Source organism: Coloeus monedula, assembly GCF_965178545.1.
Source record: "Coloeus monedula genome assembly, chromosome: Z".
NCBI classification, from domain to species: domain Eukaryota; kingdom Metazoa; phylum Chordata; class Aves; order Passeriformes; family Corvidae; genus Coloeus; species Coloeus monedula.
Genome location: NC_138822.1, coordinates 20,978,695 through 20,998,833, shown reverse-complemented (window position 1 = coordinate 20,998,833; position 20,139 = coordinate 20,978,695). Strand labels below are relative to the sequence as shown.

Here is a 20,139-nt window from a genome sequence, read left to right as displayed (position 1 = left end):
GTAGTCTGAACCTAGCATTCAGTTTTGCAACTTTTTGTTTCAAAACTTTTAAAAATATGTCTGCTTGTCTATAAATTCTCATTTAACCAATCACTGAGAAATAAATGACTTCATCTTATTTTCTGAGACAAGTAAATTTGTCATTCACCTACTTGGAGTTTCAGTGTTGCAGCATACTTGCATCATCAATTATTACATCAGCACTGAGTGTGATAAAGAAAACATAAGCACAGAGTACAGAGATTGCTTTTGGTAGAGATGTACTAAAACTCTTTGATAATACACCTAAGTAGAATTATTGAGCAGTATTTTGGCTCAGACTTCCCACTCACAAAGATGCTCCTCATGCGGGAGACAGAAAAACATTGGAGGGAAAGTAGCTCAACTGTGCATATAACCACTTAGAAATCACACATTCCTTAGAAATTGTGCTGGTTCATGGTCCCACCCCAAAAGCACTGTTTCTACTTCCAAATTGCACATGGCTAGAAACATGTGGACCAGTAAAGAGACTCCTAGTACCTTAAGTCAAAATCTCCTAAGAGCAAGTGCAGTTATACTGCCTGCCAGATCAAACACTGTCTTTGACTTTACACTCCTACTTCATATCTTCTCTAATTTTTATTCTGCATGTAATAATAAACTGAATTCTAAAACTACCACATATGTATTTCTTTACATGTCTGAATACAGATGGCGTAAGGAAAAAACACAGAAATGTATTTTTATATTGTCCTCTAAGATTGCTATGTGCTAATAAACCAGATCTTATGCAAATTATGCATTGCAAAGGTCAGAAAAGGAAATCAAGGCCTTAGCACTTTATTTATATGACAGCAGAGTACATTCAGTTCCCTGGACAATCCTATTTTCTCAAAGTTAATAGTTAAAAAATATTGATCTGCAAATCAAATGCAGATCTTACACATAAATAATTTGTTTTGCAATGGCTGCTTTAGACTATCATGGTGATTCAAGTATTTCCATAAATAGTACACATACTGCATGTGCTAAAAAATATGATGCAATTTGGAAAACTACCACCATACTGTATCATCAAAATGGAATGAAGTCTCTTATTATTTATGTTTGAATTAAACATTTTAAGTAAAAAGGACATACTTTTTGCTTGTTTCTCCCATTAAACTGCTATATATTGTAAAATGTTGAAAGACATAGATCGCTGTGGAAAGGGCTGCATACAGGTCTTGCAGGGGAGCCTTCAAGGGAACACCTTTGCTTTTCTCCTCTAGTCTTGCCAGAACAGCTGTTGCCACTTTGCTGCAGGCCTCTAGAAAGTTTGATCTAATTTCCTGAAGAGAATCATCTCTGCAGGCCAGAGCCAATGGAAGCAATGTGTCGAGTTCTTCCATGATGTCAGAACAAAACTGAGAGAAATAAATGTGGCACCAAGTTATTTGCATTCTGACAGCACTGCTTAATTTATACACACTAAGGTCAGATTCTTGAATAATGAAGTTGGCATGAAACATAAATATATTTAATCAGTTTACAAACATTTCAATCTCTTAAACAGAGGAGTAACGTTCCTTTAAAGTAAATTAAATATTCTTTCATTCCTTCTTGCTTTAAAGCTGCATATTCTATACTAGGGGAAATATTAAAACCATCTCATGCTAGTAATGCCTTCATTTGGTTTTGATGTCACTAAATGCACATTCAAAGCACAAGGTTAATTCCTTGTACATAAAGATAATTTTCTAAACTAATTCATTTTGAAAAATACACAAACACCAGATTCCCGGCACGACTCTCAGCACCAGATTTGGAAACAAACATGTCATCTCTTAATAAATTCATACACTGATCTCCCTAAAATTATCTCCCAAATCAGGGTTATTTCAAGCGAACATTCATTAACAGCATTCCAAATCTGCTAGAATAGCTGCAAAGCTTACTAAAGAATGTCTTTCAAACATACCTTTCCTTGCAAAAAGAATTTAATAAATAAATGACCTTTCAGCCAAATCAAAAAACTCTAAATTTGCTTTATTACTGGTTATGCCAATTAGTTGAATGGCATGCCTAATGATATGAATACAGGAAATCCCTTTATAGCCATATTTCAAAGCTTTCGACATTTTCCCATCGAATCACTTGGTAACAGAGCAGATACTAATCAGAATGCTTTAGAACTTTTTGGCTGAAAAAAATAATGCCAGTGAAGTTTAAAAGTTAATTCTTTCAAGTACAAACTATGGGCTCTTGTATAAAGCTCTCTACAGCTTCACATTGTAATGCCTCTCACTTTCTTCTTAATTCCATTTATATAAGATATAGAATATTAATAGTACTGTAAGTACTTCAAAGTGTAGATGGCAAACAGCCTTGGCATTCTGTCTCCCTTCAAACTTCAGATCTTTTGATACATGCCTTAGCAATTCGTTTTGGTTGCTCCTCCTGTTGGACTGCTCTGCAGGATTCCCTCATTTGCTGGTTGTTTACAAGACTCATTGCACAGCCTGCAGCTGAAAACTCTTCTTTCTGCTCATGTTGAAGAATTCTAGATGAAAAATCCTCAATTGCTATTGTTATACAGTGAGCCACAGAAGAAGACAGGTCTTTAAAAGCATTTCTCCAGCCAAAATTTAGTAAAACAGGCTGAAATACATATTAAAATTAAATCAATCAGAAGTCATTACTGAATGTTAATATTGTCTGAAAATTAAATGCACATCTATAATTAAATTACAGGACCCTGTCATATTTAAGATTAATTTAAAAAATTTAAAATATAGTCCACTAGCATTGAAAAGCAGTGTTTACACTCAACAAAAACATGCTTAATAACATTAAACTTGTCACAAAATTTTTAAGAAAAAAATTCCTGTTTAAACAAGATAGCTTTTAAAAAAACATGCTTCATCTTTACTTGATTTGTAATCTTTAACAGAATCTACTTAACAAAGTCAAAAGAATTTATAGACATTTTCAATAGTAAAACAAGTAATCTAGCAATGTATACCCTGTAATAATTTTCACTGCAAGGTAACAACTGGAAGTTACTAACCATGAATCTCAATGAAAAACACTTAAGAGAAGCTGGTTTTAACACAGCCATACTGTACTTCGCTTCTCTAGAACTGGATTTAGCAAAGATTAAAATGTTTCAATAGAGATTTGTAGTTTTTGGGCAACACTGGCTTTTACTGTGGTTTACATCAGTTCCTTGCCTTCTTCAAACAGAGACTTCTGAAGTCATCTAAGTGCAATAGCTGCTAGAAGTAGACATGGTAGAGCATGATCACTTTTCGACTTACCTGAGTTTGCATTGCTCTTAAATCTTAGTCATTGCTCTAAATCTTAATCAGACTTAAACCTTTGCAGAAGTGGCCAGTTGAGAATTGCACCACTTTAAGAGACATATTTTAATGACATGAGATGGTGTTCAGTAAATATCTCCACCATGAGGGCACAGTAGGAGAACAGGAAAGACAGATTCCTAACTATTCTTGCACTATAATACCAAATTGGAAGAGAAAGAAAGGCTACAAAGTGAAGTCCTTCCAGTTTACTTCAATTTAAAAGCTGTATCCTCCTTCCTTTCCCTTTCTCCACTAGCAGCATTCAGCTCCTGTAAGCACAGAGACAGCCCCCACGGACACACTTTTGCACTTCCCCATTTTTTGGTAGGGATCAAGTGATGCCATGAAGATTTTTTGCCTTTTCTTTTATACCCCTGTTAAACCTTTGTTACAACTTCTGTATTCTTAGTGCTTTTTAGCCTACATTCTTGGACTTGTTTGTTCAGCTAGGAGACTAAACATCTTAGAAGCTTCGTAGTTAAAAATCAATATGCCGCAGACCCCAAGGTCCTCTCCAGAACACATTCTGTAAACTAAGATAGAACCAGGCAGGGGGAAGGTTCCTTGGGGAGGGGAGCTCATTTGAGCCTCTCACTGGGGAATCTTTGATAGATATGCTAATTAGTAAGACCTATAATGTTATACCAGATCTTTTGTGTAGGGTGCATTGTGGTGTGCATTTCGGTGTATTTGACGTAGACTTAGTGCACCTAAGGATCCTTAAAGTAAATACCAAGGTAAAATCCCTTTTTCCCTTCTAACAGTGTTTGACTCTTGATTTTAAGACCCAGGAAAAGGCATCACAAGTACATCCCAATCTAACCAAAATATTCTGCTTTGTTATACATAAGAACATTAGTCTCACACACCAATCCAAATCACATTGAAAAAAAATTTAGCATTATAATGGAGCCATTAAGAAATTAAATTCTACTATCAGAAAATACAAGACTTGTTGGAGCATTAGGTGCCATAAAATCAACAATAACAATGGGTTTTGTAGTAAATGGGAGCCAGATAAAAACTTAATCTTGTATGTACATTCTACAAAGCATAGTGCTTATTACAGAGTAGTTTGTTGGCATCAAAGAAACTAGATATTGTATGAGTATCTATACCTATAGGAAGAATCACTATGATTAAATTCTGAGAACTTCATAAATTTTCTTTAACATTCTTTACGATTATATGTAAAATACTATGAAAGCTATCATATTTTAGTAATTTTTTTCCATTTTGTTATGAGGCATCTTACACTTACATTTTTTCTGTTACTAAATACTAAATACCAACCACTTCTTCGAATGCCATGAGATTTCATTCCATCTTAACTGAAACTTTGCACATAAAAGTAATCACAGTAGCTGAAGCAATAAAACTATGGCAATAGGTGTTTATAATGAACATGACGAAAGTCTACACTGGAGACACACACAAAAGAAAATCCCATACAAAGTGTAAGACTCTTTTCATACTCACCTCTTCTACCTGAAGTAACTGTTCAGGAAGCACGCTGGTTTCATTTGCTCTAGTTTCTCCTATTAAAAGCTCCCCACTAGCTCTCTTCAGAACTCCTGCACAGTATAATAAAAGAGATCAAAGTTAAGATTAATTCTGTAGAAAAGTCAGCAGCCTACAACATCTTCTGATACATCAATATGAAGCATAAAAAACTCTCAAGAAGATGTAGGGGAATACTGTTAGGATGAAGTCAAAATCAAGTTTTACACAGCTCCTTTTATATAACATGATGAAATCCACATCTGGTTGAAACTGTATTTTATACATATGCACATATAATGTGTAAAATATGATTTCTTTTGTTACTAATTTGTTTTTATACTGACTGTGAAGTCACCTCTTTTTAGGGAGAATAGATAACACTAGATCAGCTGTATAGAAATTAATTTCTCCTCTTTGTTCAAAAAATTCTATCAATTGAACACAAATATATTTTCAGAGTTCTTACTTATTTGGAAACACCAATTTAATAAGAATAAAAAGACAATTAGTACAGTTATTATAAGCAAAATGATGGCTTATAAAAAATAAACAAGAGAAGCTCCTTAAGAAGGGCTGGTACAAAGCTCACTCATAAATCACTCAGAGCAATGGGAATATTGCCCCAATATTCAAGGGCAAACCAGTATCTGGGGTTTGTCAAGGACAAACCAGTATCTGGGGTTGCTACCACTTTTATCAGTGTTTCAAGAAATCTGGGTCCTGAAGGGCATTGATGATTCCTCTTCCAAGCAATACAAGCACAAACAGAGGTGCTTGTTGGGGATGTGAACGTCAAAGGCAGCCTTGGCTGCCATGACTGTGAGACAGTGGAGTTCCAGATCCTGAGAGCACAAAGGAGGGTGAAAAGCAAGCTCACAGCCCCAGGCATCAGAAGAGCAGACTTCGGCCTCTTCAAATATCTGCTTGGAAGAGTCCTATGGGATAAAATCCTAGGTAATGGGACACAAGAAATTTGATTACTATGAAAGGATCACCTCTGCTGAGCTCAAGAGAGCTAAAAAAAAATTGTCCATAAGCCTGCCTGCATGAACAAAAAGATCCTACCCAAATTCAAACACAAAATGAAGCATATAGACCATGGAAGTAAGGATGGGTAACCTGGGAGGGACACAAAAACAGCTTCTGAGCATGGGAAAACTTAAGGAAGCTAAAGCCCAAATGCAACTGATTTGGCCAGGGATGTCAAAGACAACAAGAAGGGCATCTCTAAGTACACAGGTGATAAGTGGAAGACTAAGGAAAACATGAGCCCATTGCCCAACAAGATGGGGGACCTGGTAACATAGATATGGAAAAGGCTGAGATACTGGATGTCTTCTTCAACTCAGTTATTTACTAGCAAGACCAGCCTTCAGGAATCCCAGGCTCCAGAGACCAGGAGGTTAAGGCTGGAGCAAGGAAGATGTACTCTTGGTGGAAGAGGATCAGGTCTGAGAACAACTAAGCAAACTCAACATATGGAAATCCTTAGGCCCTTGTGGGATGCACCTGCAAGTGTGGAGGTGATGCCTTTTCCTGGTCTTAAAATCAAGAGTCGGTTAGAAGGGGAAAAGGGATTTTACCTTGGTATTTACTTTAAGGATCCTTAGGTGCACTAAGTCTAGGTCAAATGCACCTGTAGTGGTTTGGTCCAAAATACTCATTACTGTTTATCTGCTGTGAGATAAGAATTAGGAGAAATGCAAAGCAGGCACCAAACTTTAAAGAATATAAAGAAGTTTATTAACAGACCTAAAAGAGGGAAAAAATATTATACCACCTTCAGAACTCTCCTCCTCCCCGCACCTTCCTCCCTTCTCCCACTGACAATGTAAAAAGACAGCCCTTAAGATGTTCAGTCTGTTTACCACTTCCATAATAACCTTGTTCAGTCCATTTAGAAAGAGAAGTCTCTTCTTGCTCATGCCATGAAAACATTATCACAACGAGACAGCCGCCCACTTCCAAATATTGTTCAGTCCATTTAGGAAGAGGAGTCTCTCTGCCTGCGTGTGAGTCCTTTCCCCCGACTTGCAGCTTTTCCCGCAACTGCTTTCGAGGGTCCACTCTTGAAGGTTTTTGGGGTACAATTTTAAGGTTGAGCCGTTCAGAAACAAGAACAGAGGCCCTTCTCCTTCCCTGGGAGCAAAGGGTCTTCATCACCTTCATCGTTAAGACTATCTCTGGGAGCATCTCTAGGGACTGAGGTTTTCTCCTTTCCCATTTGGAGCAAAAAGTCCTCATCTGGTCCATCTCTCCCTGTCCAAACTTCTCATGAAATTACAGCTGCGTCAGCATCTGCCTATCTCAGCGCAGGTGCTTTTGCTTACGAGTTGAACACTCCACCCCCCATATCTTCATGAAATTACAACAGGATACTCTGATATATCATAGCTTCACAACAGAGTTTCAGCTTTAAGCATCTCCTCTCTCTCTTCCCTCAGGTTTTCAGCTCTTCACAGCAGTAAAAGGGTTAATCTCACCTCGGCCTTGCAGCTTTGCAGCTGGAATGTTGAATTTTTCTTATCGCAGTGGAGAGGGGGGGAGAGCCGAGCCGCTCCGGCTGCCCACGGCAAGGCAGTGGGGGGGGTTCCGCGGCTGGAACAGGTCCATGGCTCCAGGATGGCCGTGGCCCGGCCCGGCCTGGCCCAAGCAGGGCCTGGCCGGGCCCGCTGGCCCCCACACGGGGCCCGCAGCCACCTGTGCCAGCACCGGAAACGAGAGAGAGCTTGGAGGGGAGTTTGCCTATTCTTAAATGTGGATCACAGAGGTGTTCACAACTTCAAGTAGCTTAGAGAATTGTCCATATTCAAGCTGGCCAGCTGATAGGTTCTATCAGTTCCCAGAGGAAACTGTAAGCACCCCTTAGCAAGGACATCCCTTCCGGGACTATGCTTGCTAACCTATGACAGCACCGAAATGCACACCCCAATGCACACTGCAATGCCCACCCCCAAAAGATCTGGTATAACATTATAGGTTTTACTAGTTAGCATATCTATCAAAAATTCCCCAATGAGAGGCTTGAATGAGCCCCCCTCCCCAAGGAGCCTTTCCCTGCCTGGATCTATCTTAGTTTAGAGAATGTATTCTGGAGAGGACCTTGGGGTCTGGGGCACAATATCCTCTACCTACAAAGCTTCTAAAATTTTTAGTCTCTCAGCTTGACAAACAAGTCCAAGAATGCAGGCAAAAAGCACTAAGAATACAGAAGTTGTAAAAAAGGTATAACAGGGGTATAAAAGAAAAGGCAAAAAATCTTCATGGCATCAGAGGCAGCTGGCAGATGTCGTTGCAAGGCCACTCTCAATAATCTTTAATCAATCATGGCAACAGGGAGAAGAGTCCAAAGGCTGGATGAAAGAAAATGTCACTCCTATTTTCAAAAAGGCCAAGGAGGAGACCTCAGAGAAATCAGTCTTGTCAACCTCACTTCAATGCCAGGGAAAATAACAGAGGCATTTCCAGGCACATTACTGACAAAGAATTCATCAGGAGTATTCAGCATGGCTTCAACAAGGGGAAGTCATGCTTGACCAACTTGATAAACTTCTCTGAAGAACTGATTGGGCTGGTAGATGAGGGGACAGCAGTGGATACTGTCTGCATGGACTTCAATAACGCCCATGGCGTTGTCTCCCCTAAGTTCTCATTATAGGACAAGCTGTAGACAAGCTCTTCATGTGTGGACTGGATAAACAGTCGGTAAGGTGAGTTGAAAAGTGGCTGAACAGTCAAGCCCCAAATGCAGTGATCTGTGGCACCAAGTCTAATTTGAGGCCAGTAATTAGCAATCTATCTCAGGCTCAATACTACGTCCAATCCTGTTTAACATCTTCATTAATGATCTGGATGATGGGGTAGAGCGTACCCTCAGCAAGTTTGCACCTGACATCAAACTGGATGGCAAACGGTCACGGTGCCATCCAGAAGGACCTCAAAAGGCTGGAGAAATGGGCACACTAAAACCTCATAAAGTCCAAGAAGCAAAGTCATGCACCTGGGGAGGAACAAACCCAGGCAGCCAAACCATGCCGGAGTTCTCCCAGCTGAAGAGAAGCTTTGCATAAAAGGACCTGGGGGTCCAGCAGTACACAAAGTTGAACACAAGCCAGCAAAGAAGGCTGATGGTATCTGGTCTGCATCAGGCAAAGCACTGTCAGCAGGTCAAACAAAATGATTCTTCCTATCTGCTCAACAGTGCTGAGTACAGTTCTGGGTTATTCAGTACAAGACAGACATAAACATACTGGAGAGTGTCCAACAAAGGGCCATCGAAGATGATTAAAGGAATGGATCATCTCTTCCATGAGGACAGGCCTCAAGCACTGGGACTGTTAGCCATCAGAAGAGAAAGATAAGGGCAGGATATATCATTAATGTATATAAATAATGAATGTACATAAATAATCCTGAAAGGATGGTCCAAAGAGGCCAGAATCAGACTTGCCCAGTGACAGGGCCAGTGGTCACAGACAGACACAAAGACAGAAGATTTTCTCTGAACATGAGGAAATGCTTTTTTTACTGTGAGGATGACCAAGTACTGTAAAGTTGTCCAGAGAGGTTATGGAATTTCCATCCTTGGAGATACTCAAAAGCTATCTGGACATAATTGAGGACAATTGGCTCTAAAGGCCTTGCTTGAGCAGGGATTGTTGGACAAGATCAACTCCAAAGGTCCCTTCCAAACTCAACGATTTTGTGACTCTGTGAGTCACAAAGAAATACAAGAATAACAGCAAACTACATGATATTTCAAAAATCTGTCTTGTAGCATAAAGCTGGTAAACAACCCTGGTGCAGATATTCCTAACGTAATGTACTTCATATGAAATTAGAAGAGGTTTTAAATCACCAGGTGCTGCCAAAGCATTGTTAAAGATTATCTTCTAGGCATAAACTTCGAGGTTTTCAGTGATCTGAAGCTACTAGTAGTGCCTGGCAAAGGTTTAAAGAGCTCTTCTCTATGAAAATTCCCGCATTAGAACATACATGGGATTTAATTTATCCAAAGTAGATTTTACCTCTTCTCTAATCAACTTGCATTCTTGAAACACACTGTTTTTCATATACCTATACAACATTGGAGAACTTTGAAGTTTTTGTGGGGTTTTTTGTTTGGTTTTGGGGTTTTTTGTATGTTTGGGGTTTTTTCCTAAATACTGTTTTTATTTGCATTTTCAAAAGACATTGACAGATTTGAGCTGGGAAAAATGAAAGATAAAATGGTAGAACAAAAGATATTAACCAGGCCATCCAACTCCCTGATCACTCAACACGTTACAGACAGTACCATAAACATATTGTGGTTTTTTCAGTATGTTTTACTACATTTTATGATGACATTTCTAATTATTTTCTTTAGAAATTTGTCCAGAATTAAAAAAATCCAAACAACTCTAACTGACTGGATATTTTCCCTCTTTTCTATTCTGTGCTTTCTACCTTAAATTTACCTTTTTTTTTCCTTGCAGTTCTCCTTTTTTACAGATATAACATCACATTCTAATTATAAGCACAAGTAAGTATCTATATATTCACATTTTCATAGTATTGTCACTACTTAGATCTGCTATTTGTAATTTTTATATTGAGACTTTAAAGGAAACCTTAAACATTTAACCTAAAATCCTTGTGTATTCACAGCACTGCTGCCTTACTTGTTAAGAACTCACAGCTGAGATGAATAGATATCTAGCTGATGGTAGATTTGTGACTCCAGGATCACAGGCAAAGAGCCAAATGATGCTTACACCCACATCAATCATTTTACAGGCTCCTTTATTATTACATTAACATGTTCTACTGGATTACTCCACCTCCTTTTCTAATTAACAGTCTGGACACTCCTGCTTTATATTTGTATGTATCTATCTACGTGCATGTAGGTTTACACACGTTAAAAACTTCACTGGTCTTCCCAAAGAAGGCCCAAGTTCACGTCTTCCATATTTCACTGAGTTCCTTTGATATCTGAAATTTTTGCTTTCCCCAAATCTCATCTGGGTATGGTTGGCCTTAATCTTCTTCAATTTAACCTCCAGCTAGCAAGGGTTCCCTTCACACTTTGTTCTGAACACTTAGCTACAGCCCCCATAAAGCTTCTGCTCTTCAGATGCTACTACAACTTCCCTCTCAAACACTATTTCCACAGAGACAGATAAAAAATTATACCTTTCCTGTCCTGCAACTTCTTCACCTGTGTGAGAGACTGCAAGGATTGCTCGCTCAAAATGTTTCAGGTGTGTATGTCAGGAAAAGGCAGGTCAGGCCTTGTTCTGGTGAGGCAGTGCATTGCTGCATACACTCCACCTGCTCCAGGCCTGTATCCCAGCCCCACAGTGGCCTCCAATCCCTGGCACATCACAGGCAGTGCTCCACACCCTGCTGCTGGAGCCCCAGTCCAGCCCCAGAGCAGCCAGATGACTGGAACAGCCACCTGGGCAAGGCCCAAGAAAGCCAAAGGGTATTTAACCTGAGACACAGGGTGAACACATCTTGATCCTACCTCCTCTCGGAATTTCTATCAGCTGAACACTGCTGGAACCAGGAGTGGTAGTTATGTTTGCTCTTTTCTATATCTTTTCTGTCCTTCTCTCTTTTTTTCTTCTTCTATTCCCCTCTTCTTGGAATTTTTGAGTAACTTGAAATTGAATGGGCTTAGAGTTTGCTAAGTTGAATGGGCTAGGTTAATGCTTTGAGAAGTGATTTATGTTGACTGAATGCTGACCTAAAGCATTTGCCAAAATTCTTGGATATCCTGAAGTTGCCAGTAAAGTTCTTTTTGTTGTTTTGACCTCTTGAGAATATCTTGTTGGTATTTCTTCTGTATGTTTAACTCAGAATATATGAAAAACCGCAAGCCCTTTTAAGTGACTCATCAAGTGAGGGTTTTAGGGCCTTACAACTTATCTTCTGACTGTCTTGCCCTAATCAACAAACTGCCATGGGAAACAGAAGTGCAGCTTTTATTCAAGATACAGCTGCTACTCAGCCCAAATTAGCTTGCCACTGCAGATAGGAATGCAGCCAGTGGGTCAGAGGAAGCATACCTATCCAGACAGCCAGTTTTCTAGACAAATTCTCTGACTCCTCTCTTTAAATAGTACATATCAAACTCCATTTGCACAGATAGAAAGAAATGTATGTGATCCTTTTCATACGGTTGTTTAGAGAAGACAATTTGCAGAAAGAGAGCAGAAAAAAGTGAATGTTGTAAAAGAAGATGGGGGCTGCAGGGAAACATGTCATTTTCTCATATTTGCTCCCTTTCCAGAGCATATTCTACACTTTCACCATTCCTGATTATTAGGGAAGATTGGATTAACTACAAATCCTTGCTTTATCTTTCTTGAAACTGATGTTCTACAAACTTGATGGACTGCTCATAATTTGTGTACTTCCTGTAGTTTACCAGCCAGGCAGCTTTAATAATTTTGATTGTAAATAATCAGAACAAGATTATATCCAGTAAAATCAAAACTCTTCGGCCAACTTTCCTTGTGTGTATTAGAATTTGTCTGGGGTTATTCTTGCCTTCAAAACAATTGTTTGCCTAGGTCCTCTTTGTCTACAATTTATTGAATTCCTTCTTCAATTCAGTATTTTTCCTTTTTTGTAATGATGATTACAAAGACCGAAGATAATTATTAATTAATTATAAATTACAGTTAATTAATAATTATTAATTAGTTATAGAATTCTTTTTATTTCTTATAAAAAGCTCTATTTTTTTTTCTATAGAATTCCACAGCTTTCTTATTTTTATAGCATTTAGGGCCATAAGAACAGTCATTATAACATCATCTGGCATGCAACATAGAATAGTAAAGTATCGAGGAAAGCTTTTGTATGATTACTCACTATCTCTGTATAAGATCAGTGCCATCAAAGTAGCTTACAAATTGTATTCAGCCAGCTCAGCCAGAACTTTTATTGAAACCATACTGGAAATTATACATCTTGCAGAAGTGGGAAGAACCATTCCTCCAGAAATATAAATAAGAATAAAAAAACCCCTAATGAACTATGGGTCAAAAAAACCTTCTGCTTTCTATTTTCTAGACCTTTTACTTGTACTATACTGAGCAAACTGTACTAACACAGATGCAGAAAATGCACATCTGAAATCACACTCCCCTCTAGAGTAAATTCATCTTCACTTTGATCCACTGAAGCTGTGTACTTGTTGAAGAAGATCCTTGAACATCTTACATTGAGACCAAAGCAAAAATCACAACTTTTTTAAATCTTCAATTGCAACTTTTGCACTATTGCAACTTTGCAATAGAAGTCTGTTAGGAGGATGCACCTCAAAAATTTCATTCTATACTCTTAAGACACTTTCCAGAAACGGATAGAAACTTAAGGTTTTCTCCTTAAGGTATGAAGAAAAGACCTTTGCAGATCTTCCCAGTCCCAGGAGACAGAGCTTGTAAACCTAACAACTTGACAACTTTGCCCACAGTGTTTTCAAGTGCTCCATTGGAAAAAGCCTTTCTTGGTATTCATTATCTGATCTGTCCAAAGTTCATCTTTCTCACTGAAATGGGGAAAAAAAGTGAGACAGATGAAAGCACATTAGATATTTTTGATTTTTTAAAAGTCTTAACAAGAGGCTTCCGAAAACCCAAGAGGAAAGAGAAATCGAACTTAAAGATGGGAAGAGAATGCAATTTGGCAGTTTTCTAAACCCAAATCTCCTGCTTAACCCTTGACTGTAGAAGAAAATGTTCCAGACTGCTTCAAAGAGAACAACTGTGATGCTGCAAGTACTAGGTATGTGAGAACATCCCAGGAATTTCAACTGAATGTAAATAGAGAAGTAGACTATCTCATCACAGTAGGCATGATACCTGCAGATGAAAGGGTTAAATAGTCAAGAAAAAATGGGAGGTGGTTATTCCTCTAATCTTATGAAATCTAATGCCTGTAGTGGAATGAAGTGAGGTTATGCACCATTGTGAATAAGTGTTCTGTAAATGATAGAAAAATACAGATACCTTTCCTCTGAAAGGCAGAGGAGCAGTCTCGTCCAGATGCCACACTAATGTTCAGGGCTGGAACAAAACCACACCATCGCTTGTTTGTCCAAGAACTTTGCATGATTTTCTCCTTATATTTGATTTAAATGATAACTTGAAGAACACACTGGTAGTAGATAAAATGTCTCTTCATACCATCTTTTTAAAAATTGTGCTTAGGTGACACAAATACAATTTTAAATCAAGCTCAAAACTTGGCATGTACATATTGTTCATTGAGGAACACTAAGTTACCACTGATAAAGTCAAAAAGTAAAATCAGGAAGAATTGGATGGAGAATAGTGAAAAGAAGTTAGAGCTGAAAATGCCATTTAGAGAATTCTTTTTTCCAATCCATGCTAAGCAATTTGTGAAAATGAGGACTAAGAATATATTCCAGAAGATGCCAGATAAAGAACTCTCAAACAGAACTCAGAGACCTAGCCATATCACCTAAAAAACTCTCTACATCCATCTCCCTACAGAGTTCACTCCGGTTCACTGTTTCCTTTGGTGCTATTGTCTGCCATGGGGTTACCATCAGAGAACACTGGTAGGCAGTACTTCCCTCTAACATCTATTTTCAACGGCCTAAATTGGTCTTCATAGGATTCCATTGTGCACACTGCAAAGAAACTTGTCTTGTTGCCAGCTAGAACTCTGAACTACATGTCTTTCTTTTCTTCACTGTTCTTTTTTTGGTTCACAAGCAACCTCCTACCAAAAGCAGAATCTGCAGAAGAGACTACATCCAAGCAATAATGCAATGAAAAAGTATGAAGAGAAGCCCAGGTGGCCACCTTGCAAATTTCCAATGTGGAAGCCTTCGACCTCTCCGCCCAAGAAGCAGCTATAGTCCTAGTGTAATGAGCTTTACAAACCCTGGGAGCCTCTTTACCCTTAACTACATACGCCTCTCTAATACAATCCCTTAACCATCTAGCTAAGCAACTCTTAGAAGCCATTTGACCCCTCTTAAGACCCCCTAAGAGTACAAACAATCTGTCAGAAGATATGAAATCTTTGATTCTTCTGTGATAAACCCTAAGTGTTCTTCTTACATCCAATTTATGCAGCCGTTGCTCTTTGTCATTGCTGGGTTTAGGGAAAAATGAGGGCCAAGAAACCGTCTGGTTTAGATAAAACTCAGATGCCATCTTTGGGACAAAAAAAAATTTTTAAAAAGAGGAACCATCCAAAGAACTACTTTGTTTCTGATGGAACTTTATACATGTTCTAAATATCAAAACTGCAGTACTACGGGATATAAAACAAAAAATCAATTGACATTGAAACAGCTATTCACATAAACACACCACTTGACAAGCACATGAAAAAAACATTTTTGTTGCATCTCTGTGTGAGTTACATAGATTAAAAGTCTCCCACAAATACTAAAAGCAACCAAAAAACAAAGGAAACAACTGCATGGTTTCTGTCTATGTGATGCCTAGGGAAACTTTAGGTGACTTGGACATTCATCTACCTTTTATGAATTGGCCATCTTTCCCTAATTTGCCAGCAGTACTACTTGCAGAGCACTGACACTTCAGATATCCCTCACTGCAGAGCCTGAGGGGTAGGCTGGATATCCCCAACCTAGCTTTAATCCACAGAGAGTATGGGTAACTGTCTAGCACCATCAGCACACACCTCAGTCTGGGCTAATTTGCTCTGCTTCTTAGGCTGGTTCTGCAGCCTGTGCTGCACAATAAACCTGATCTTGGTACCCAAACTAATTTAAAGCTGCTTCAGACATATCTGCCCTCTTATTTCTGTCAAATTAAACAATATTTCTAGTAATAAGGCTTCTAAATAAGTACATAAGGTGGCCATTATATTGCCTAGTCACATACTATAATGTGTTCTGATGAAAATAAAACAAGGATTCTAATCAATCCTTCTTATGAAAAGCTCAGCCTTCATCAGTGACAAAAATAAGATTATCAACCCAATATAGGACATTAACAGAGAAAATCTTAAATCCCTTTTGGTGTTTAACACAACCCTAAACTACTGGGAACATAGCTTTCATTCTCCCACATCAAATCATCTTTCACTTCACTACAGCTGAGATTTCTGACAATATGAAATGAAAATAACACCAATAAACCTTTCTTCTAGTCAAACCTCTAGTTAAAAATTCCTCTGGACATGTCTTCTCTTCACAAACTACCTGTAAATATATCACTGAGCAAAGTTTTGTGAATGGAACCACCTCATCAGAACAGCAACTCTAAAACCAAAAATATGTATTTACCATCACTTGTTTTTCAGGGTAAAAGTAATTCTATGGGGGTTTTTTTAATGTACCTTCTACCCACAAGATCTAATAATATTTCCCATTCAGATTGGATTAAGTGGAGGTACCAATTAAGAACTGACTTGCTATAGACATGATTACTCTAAAAGAATATTTCTCAAAGAAGGCGGCCTAACATTCTTTAGAGAAGCAGCTCTGAATGTAATTAAGCTTGGAAAAATGCCTGCAGGATACTTTTTACTTCCTGGAAAGTAAAATATTTCTTGCTAATGTTGAAATCTTTAAGTCCTCTGAATTACTGGAGACCACAGGCCTTAGAATATAGTCACTTAAACATCAAATAATTTCCCATTCAGGAGTTTTTCTGGTTTATTTTACACTTTTCCTCAGAATACAGTAATAAAAAGGACATTTACAGTTACCCTTACTGAATGTATACCCGTCCAACACATGAGGAAAACTCCACAAATTTACTCTAAAACCTCTTTCTAGGATCAAGGCCATAAAACATAAATTGTAATGTATAATAGGTTAACATTTCTTGAGAATTAGTAAGACTGAGTGGCTAAAGGAGGCAGAAGTACATTGAAGACAGTAGCAAAAAAGGAATTCGAATGCAAATTTTATTAGGGCTTTGATGTATATTCTAAAAATAAATAGGTTAAACTGTATTTCTTTATTTTGAAGTGTAAATATTAGATGTGAAGAATACATCAATAAAATGTGTGCCTTGAAACTCTTCTTCTTAATATTTTTATTTTCATCAGTTTGGTATTCTGAGACTACATTCCCAGAACACCTTTCTCCTCAGTATGCAGCTTGACTATAGAGATAGTGAATATTTGACTTCACCTATCCTCTCTCCCTGAGCAGCCTGGCCTCATTTCTGGTCTGATCTTTTCCTGCAATAGAATCAAAGCTCTTGAAACCACTTCTCTCTGGCGACTTGGAGTCTCTCTACTGGCAGAAGCAACAGAGTAGAAGAACATTTATGATTATACACTTGGAACGTGTTATTCACCTGAATTTTCATGATACCAGGTTCTCCGGAATACAATTAGATGAAAAAAAGAGTGAGCTTGGAACCTATAGCAAATGCAAACCTGAGGCTTGATCATTTTACTGATGTAGAGCCTCGTTTTATAAAACATCCACTGAAGCCAATGGGATAAGCATGCTAGTAAACATAGTACATATGAGTGTGAGAAATATAGGTTAAACAAGGACTATCTCCTTAAGCAGTTAGTTTCATGTACACTAAGATCAACTAAACTGATACTAAAGTCAGTGCTTTTCTCTCTTGAAAAAGGCAACTTTCAAGGACAAGTTCAGAAAAAGTCAGTTTCAGAGAATTCAGACTCCATGTATTGTTGTGTCCTATGTGAGACACAGAGTTTTATAGATAAACCAGTAGGAGATAACTTGTTACGGTGTTTGATAGTTTTTCATCATGGGTCTCCATCAATATCTACAGTTAGTATATCACATCTTCATACACAGCAATCAGTTCTTTTCTACAATTGTGCTCAAATGTAAATCTGCATATTTCAAAAGCTTTTTCAGTGGATATGGTAACACATTTATTTGCAAAATATGATGACATAAATTAGGTGATTAATGTTGAAAATCATATAAAATTATCCTTTTGCACAAAGTAAACCAATAAATCAGGACAATCATTTATTACCTTGAACGTTCTTATTCCTCTCCATAAATGAAGGCAGCAGCAGAATTTCCGTAGAGAGCTCTTCAATTTTTTCTTCCATTAATAAAAAGAGTTTGATAAGTTGAGAAAGACATTTGAGTTGATACAAGGTTAAGCAGAAGTTCCGTCCTTTCCTGTGGTATTCCTGGGAAGCTATTCAAGTAAAATTATAAAATAGTTTTTATTATAGCTGAAAAAAACTATCCTGCAAAACTGATTATGTAAGACAATATATCAAGTAATTTCATTTTTTTTGTAACATAATGTATCTCTTTCTCCTTATAAAACACTGTTACATTACTTTTTCCTAAGTCTTCAGCATTTTTCAATTATCTGTGAAGTTCCAACTGAATTCCAGGTTTTGTTATTCATTAACTAGGATTTTTTTTCCAATCAATGTATCTACTCAGAAACGTTCTCACCTGTGTTTTACAGAAAACCCACTGTGTTGCAAAAGCCGAAAGGAAAAAACCACATCATTGCTGTATTTTAATGGTGTGGGACATCACATCACTTGTCACTCTGCAAGTCACCTTGTCTGTTTAACAATCTGCTAGCACAATACAGTTGATGAATATGACATTTGAGTGAAAGAAACATCAATCTAACACTCCACAACTTTAAATACGTGGGGTTTGAAAACAAGTGAGACTGTCAGTGAGCAAATACCAGCAAGTATTATAACTATAAGCATTTGGTATTTAAAAGAAGAAACTGAACCTTTTATTTTGAAAGGTTAACACATGCACTCATAACATATAATCATGTCACATTACCCAAGGAACTCTGATTTGAGCACAGTCAGACTATAAACGATTATGAGACACTTCCAATTCAGTATAACCAAACCACATGGGTTTAAGTATTTTAATTTTATAATGTCTTTAAATGTAACAAATTTGCACTTCTATGCAAATTGTGGTGAGCTGATACCATGTTCCTGTGCAGTTCTGTTGCAGATGTAACATAAGCAGAACAGTTTATCTAGAAAGTGTCAGAGGGAGAGCCAGAGTAGTTAGAAAGGGAAGCTCTGCAAGACGAAAACAAAAAGAAATTGATTGAAATGTACTTTTATGTGTCAAATCTTTCTCACCTTTGCAAATTTTAAGTACTTTGTACCTTCCTTTTCCCTCAAAGTTCCTAAATATTTTTTTAGGCATTTACAAATCACTTTTAAATAGACATAGATCTAAGCAGCAGAGCCGAGCTCTGAATACAAATTCCCTAATTTGCTATTCCAGTTTTGCAGCCTTTGAGATTGGACCGCAGGTTTTGCATCCACATCTGAATTTCCTCGAAGTTCCAAACAGATGTATTCCTGTTAGTTTCTTGCATTTCTAAGAATGTAAAAAGAGTTATGCATAATTGCCTCTGTTAGTGTCTTTCCTCTCTGAATAATGAGTAACAAATCTATCACTGGATTTCTAATTTTAAGTCTTAAACCTACAAAAAATCATATTCTGCTATTCAGAGGATTTTACTCCTTACCTGAAAACTAGAGAATATAATCTGAGTTTAACTGACATGAAATGACTGAGTCTGCAGTGTAAGAACCACAAAACACATCATAAAAATGAACAGTTCTATGTCCTATAACTTGAAATCCACATGATGCTTCTGCCCCATCTATTGAGGAACAAGGAAACCTTCCACTTATTTTACTACCTTAAATGATATTGTTCTTATTAGACTGGAAGAAAGTGGACCTAGAAGACAAAGGTATACCACAGTAATGCTATTTTTAAAATACATTACCAAACTGAGCAAAAGTAAAAACTTTTACTTTCAATGATCATTCAGAATGTGTTTCAGTTTTGTTGTTTCTCAGAAATGGTAACCCATTTATTTAGTGCTTGATGTTCAAGTAGTGTGCACACATGTGAGTATCCAAAGCTTGACTTAAAGGCCTTATATACATCCAGACTATTAAGTTTAAAATACTGATGGCATTTAATTTTGAAGACCACTGACCAGGCTGCTTGAACAAGCACATCACAGTCCATTTTTTAGTAGAAAAGAATGAAAAGGCCCTTTTTTTCTGACGTCATTCTGATGGACAACCACAGGATAGAAACCTTTAAGAACTGTGTAACAGCCAAGACCAAAGCAGCCAATGTGATGACATAGAGAAAATCTCAAAACAGGTTTATAAATCTCATAGAAGATTGCCTTGAAGAGAATGTCTCCATGTGGACAGACGTGAAATAGACATGAGGACTGACTGTAATATATGTTCAACCAAACCTTAGTGACTTCAAGTTGTTTTGAGGAAAATTGGCCATATTCAGAGTGGAGTATGGTTACTCTGAAAAAGT

The 20,139-nt window shown here is 37.6% G+C and overlaps 1 protein-coding gene across 1 annotated transcript in view; it reads right to left on the bottom strand.

The window, feature by feature from the left end:
* The window catches only part of KIAA0825, a 252,267-nt gene that overhangs the window by 160,344 nt on the left and 71,784 nt on the right, over positions 1-20,139 (bottom strand). Inside the window, exons 5-8 of the mRNA XM_082301264.1 lie at positions 17,807-17,977; positions 4,806-4,900; positions 2,395-2,622; positions 1,123-1,388 (exon numbers count right to left, since the gene is read on the bottom strand). Coding sequence (XP_082157390.1) covers positions 1,123-1,388; positions 2,395-2,622; positions 4,806-4,900; positions 17,807-17,977 — 760 coding nt within the window. The remainder of the gene's footprint in view (positions 1-1,122; positions 1,389-2,394; positions 2,623-4,805; positions 4,901-17,806; positions 17,978-20,139) is intronic.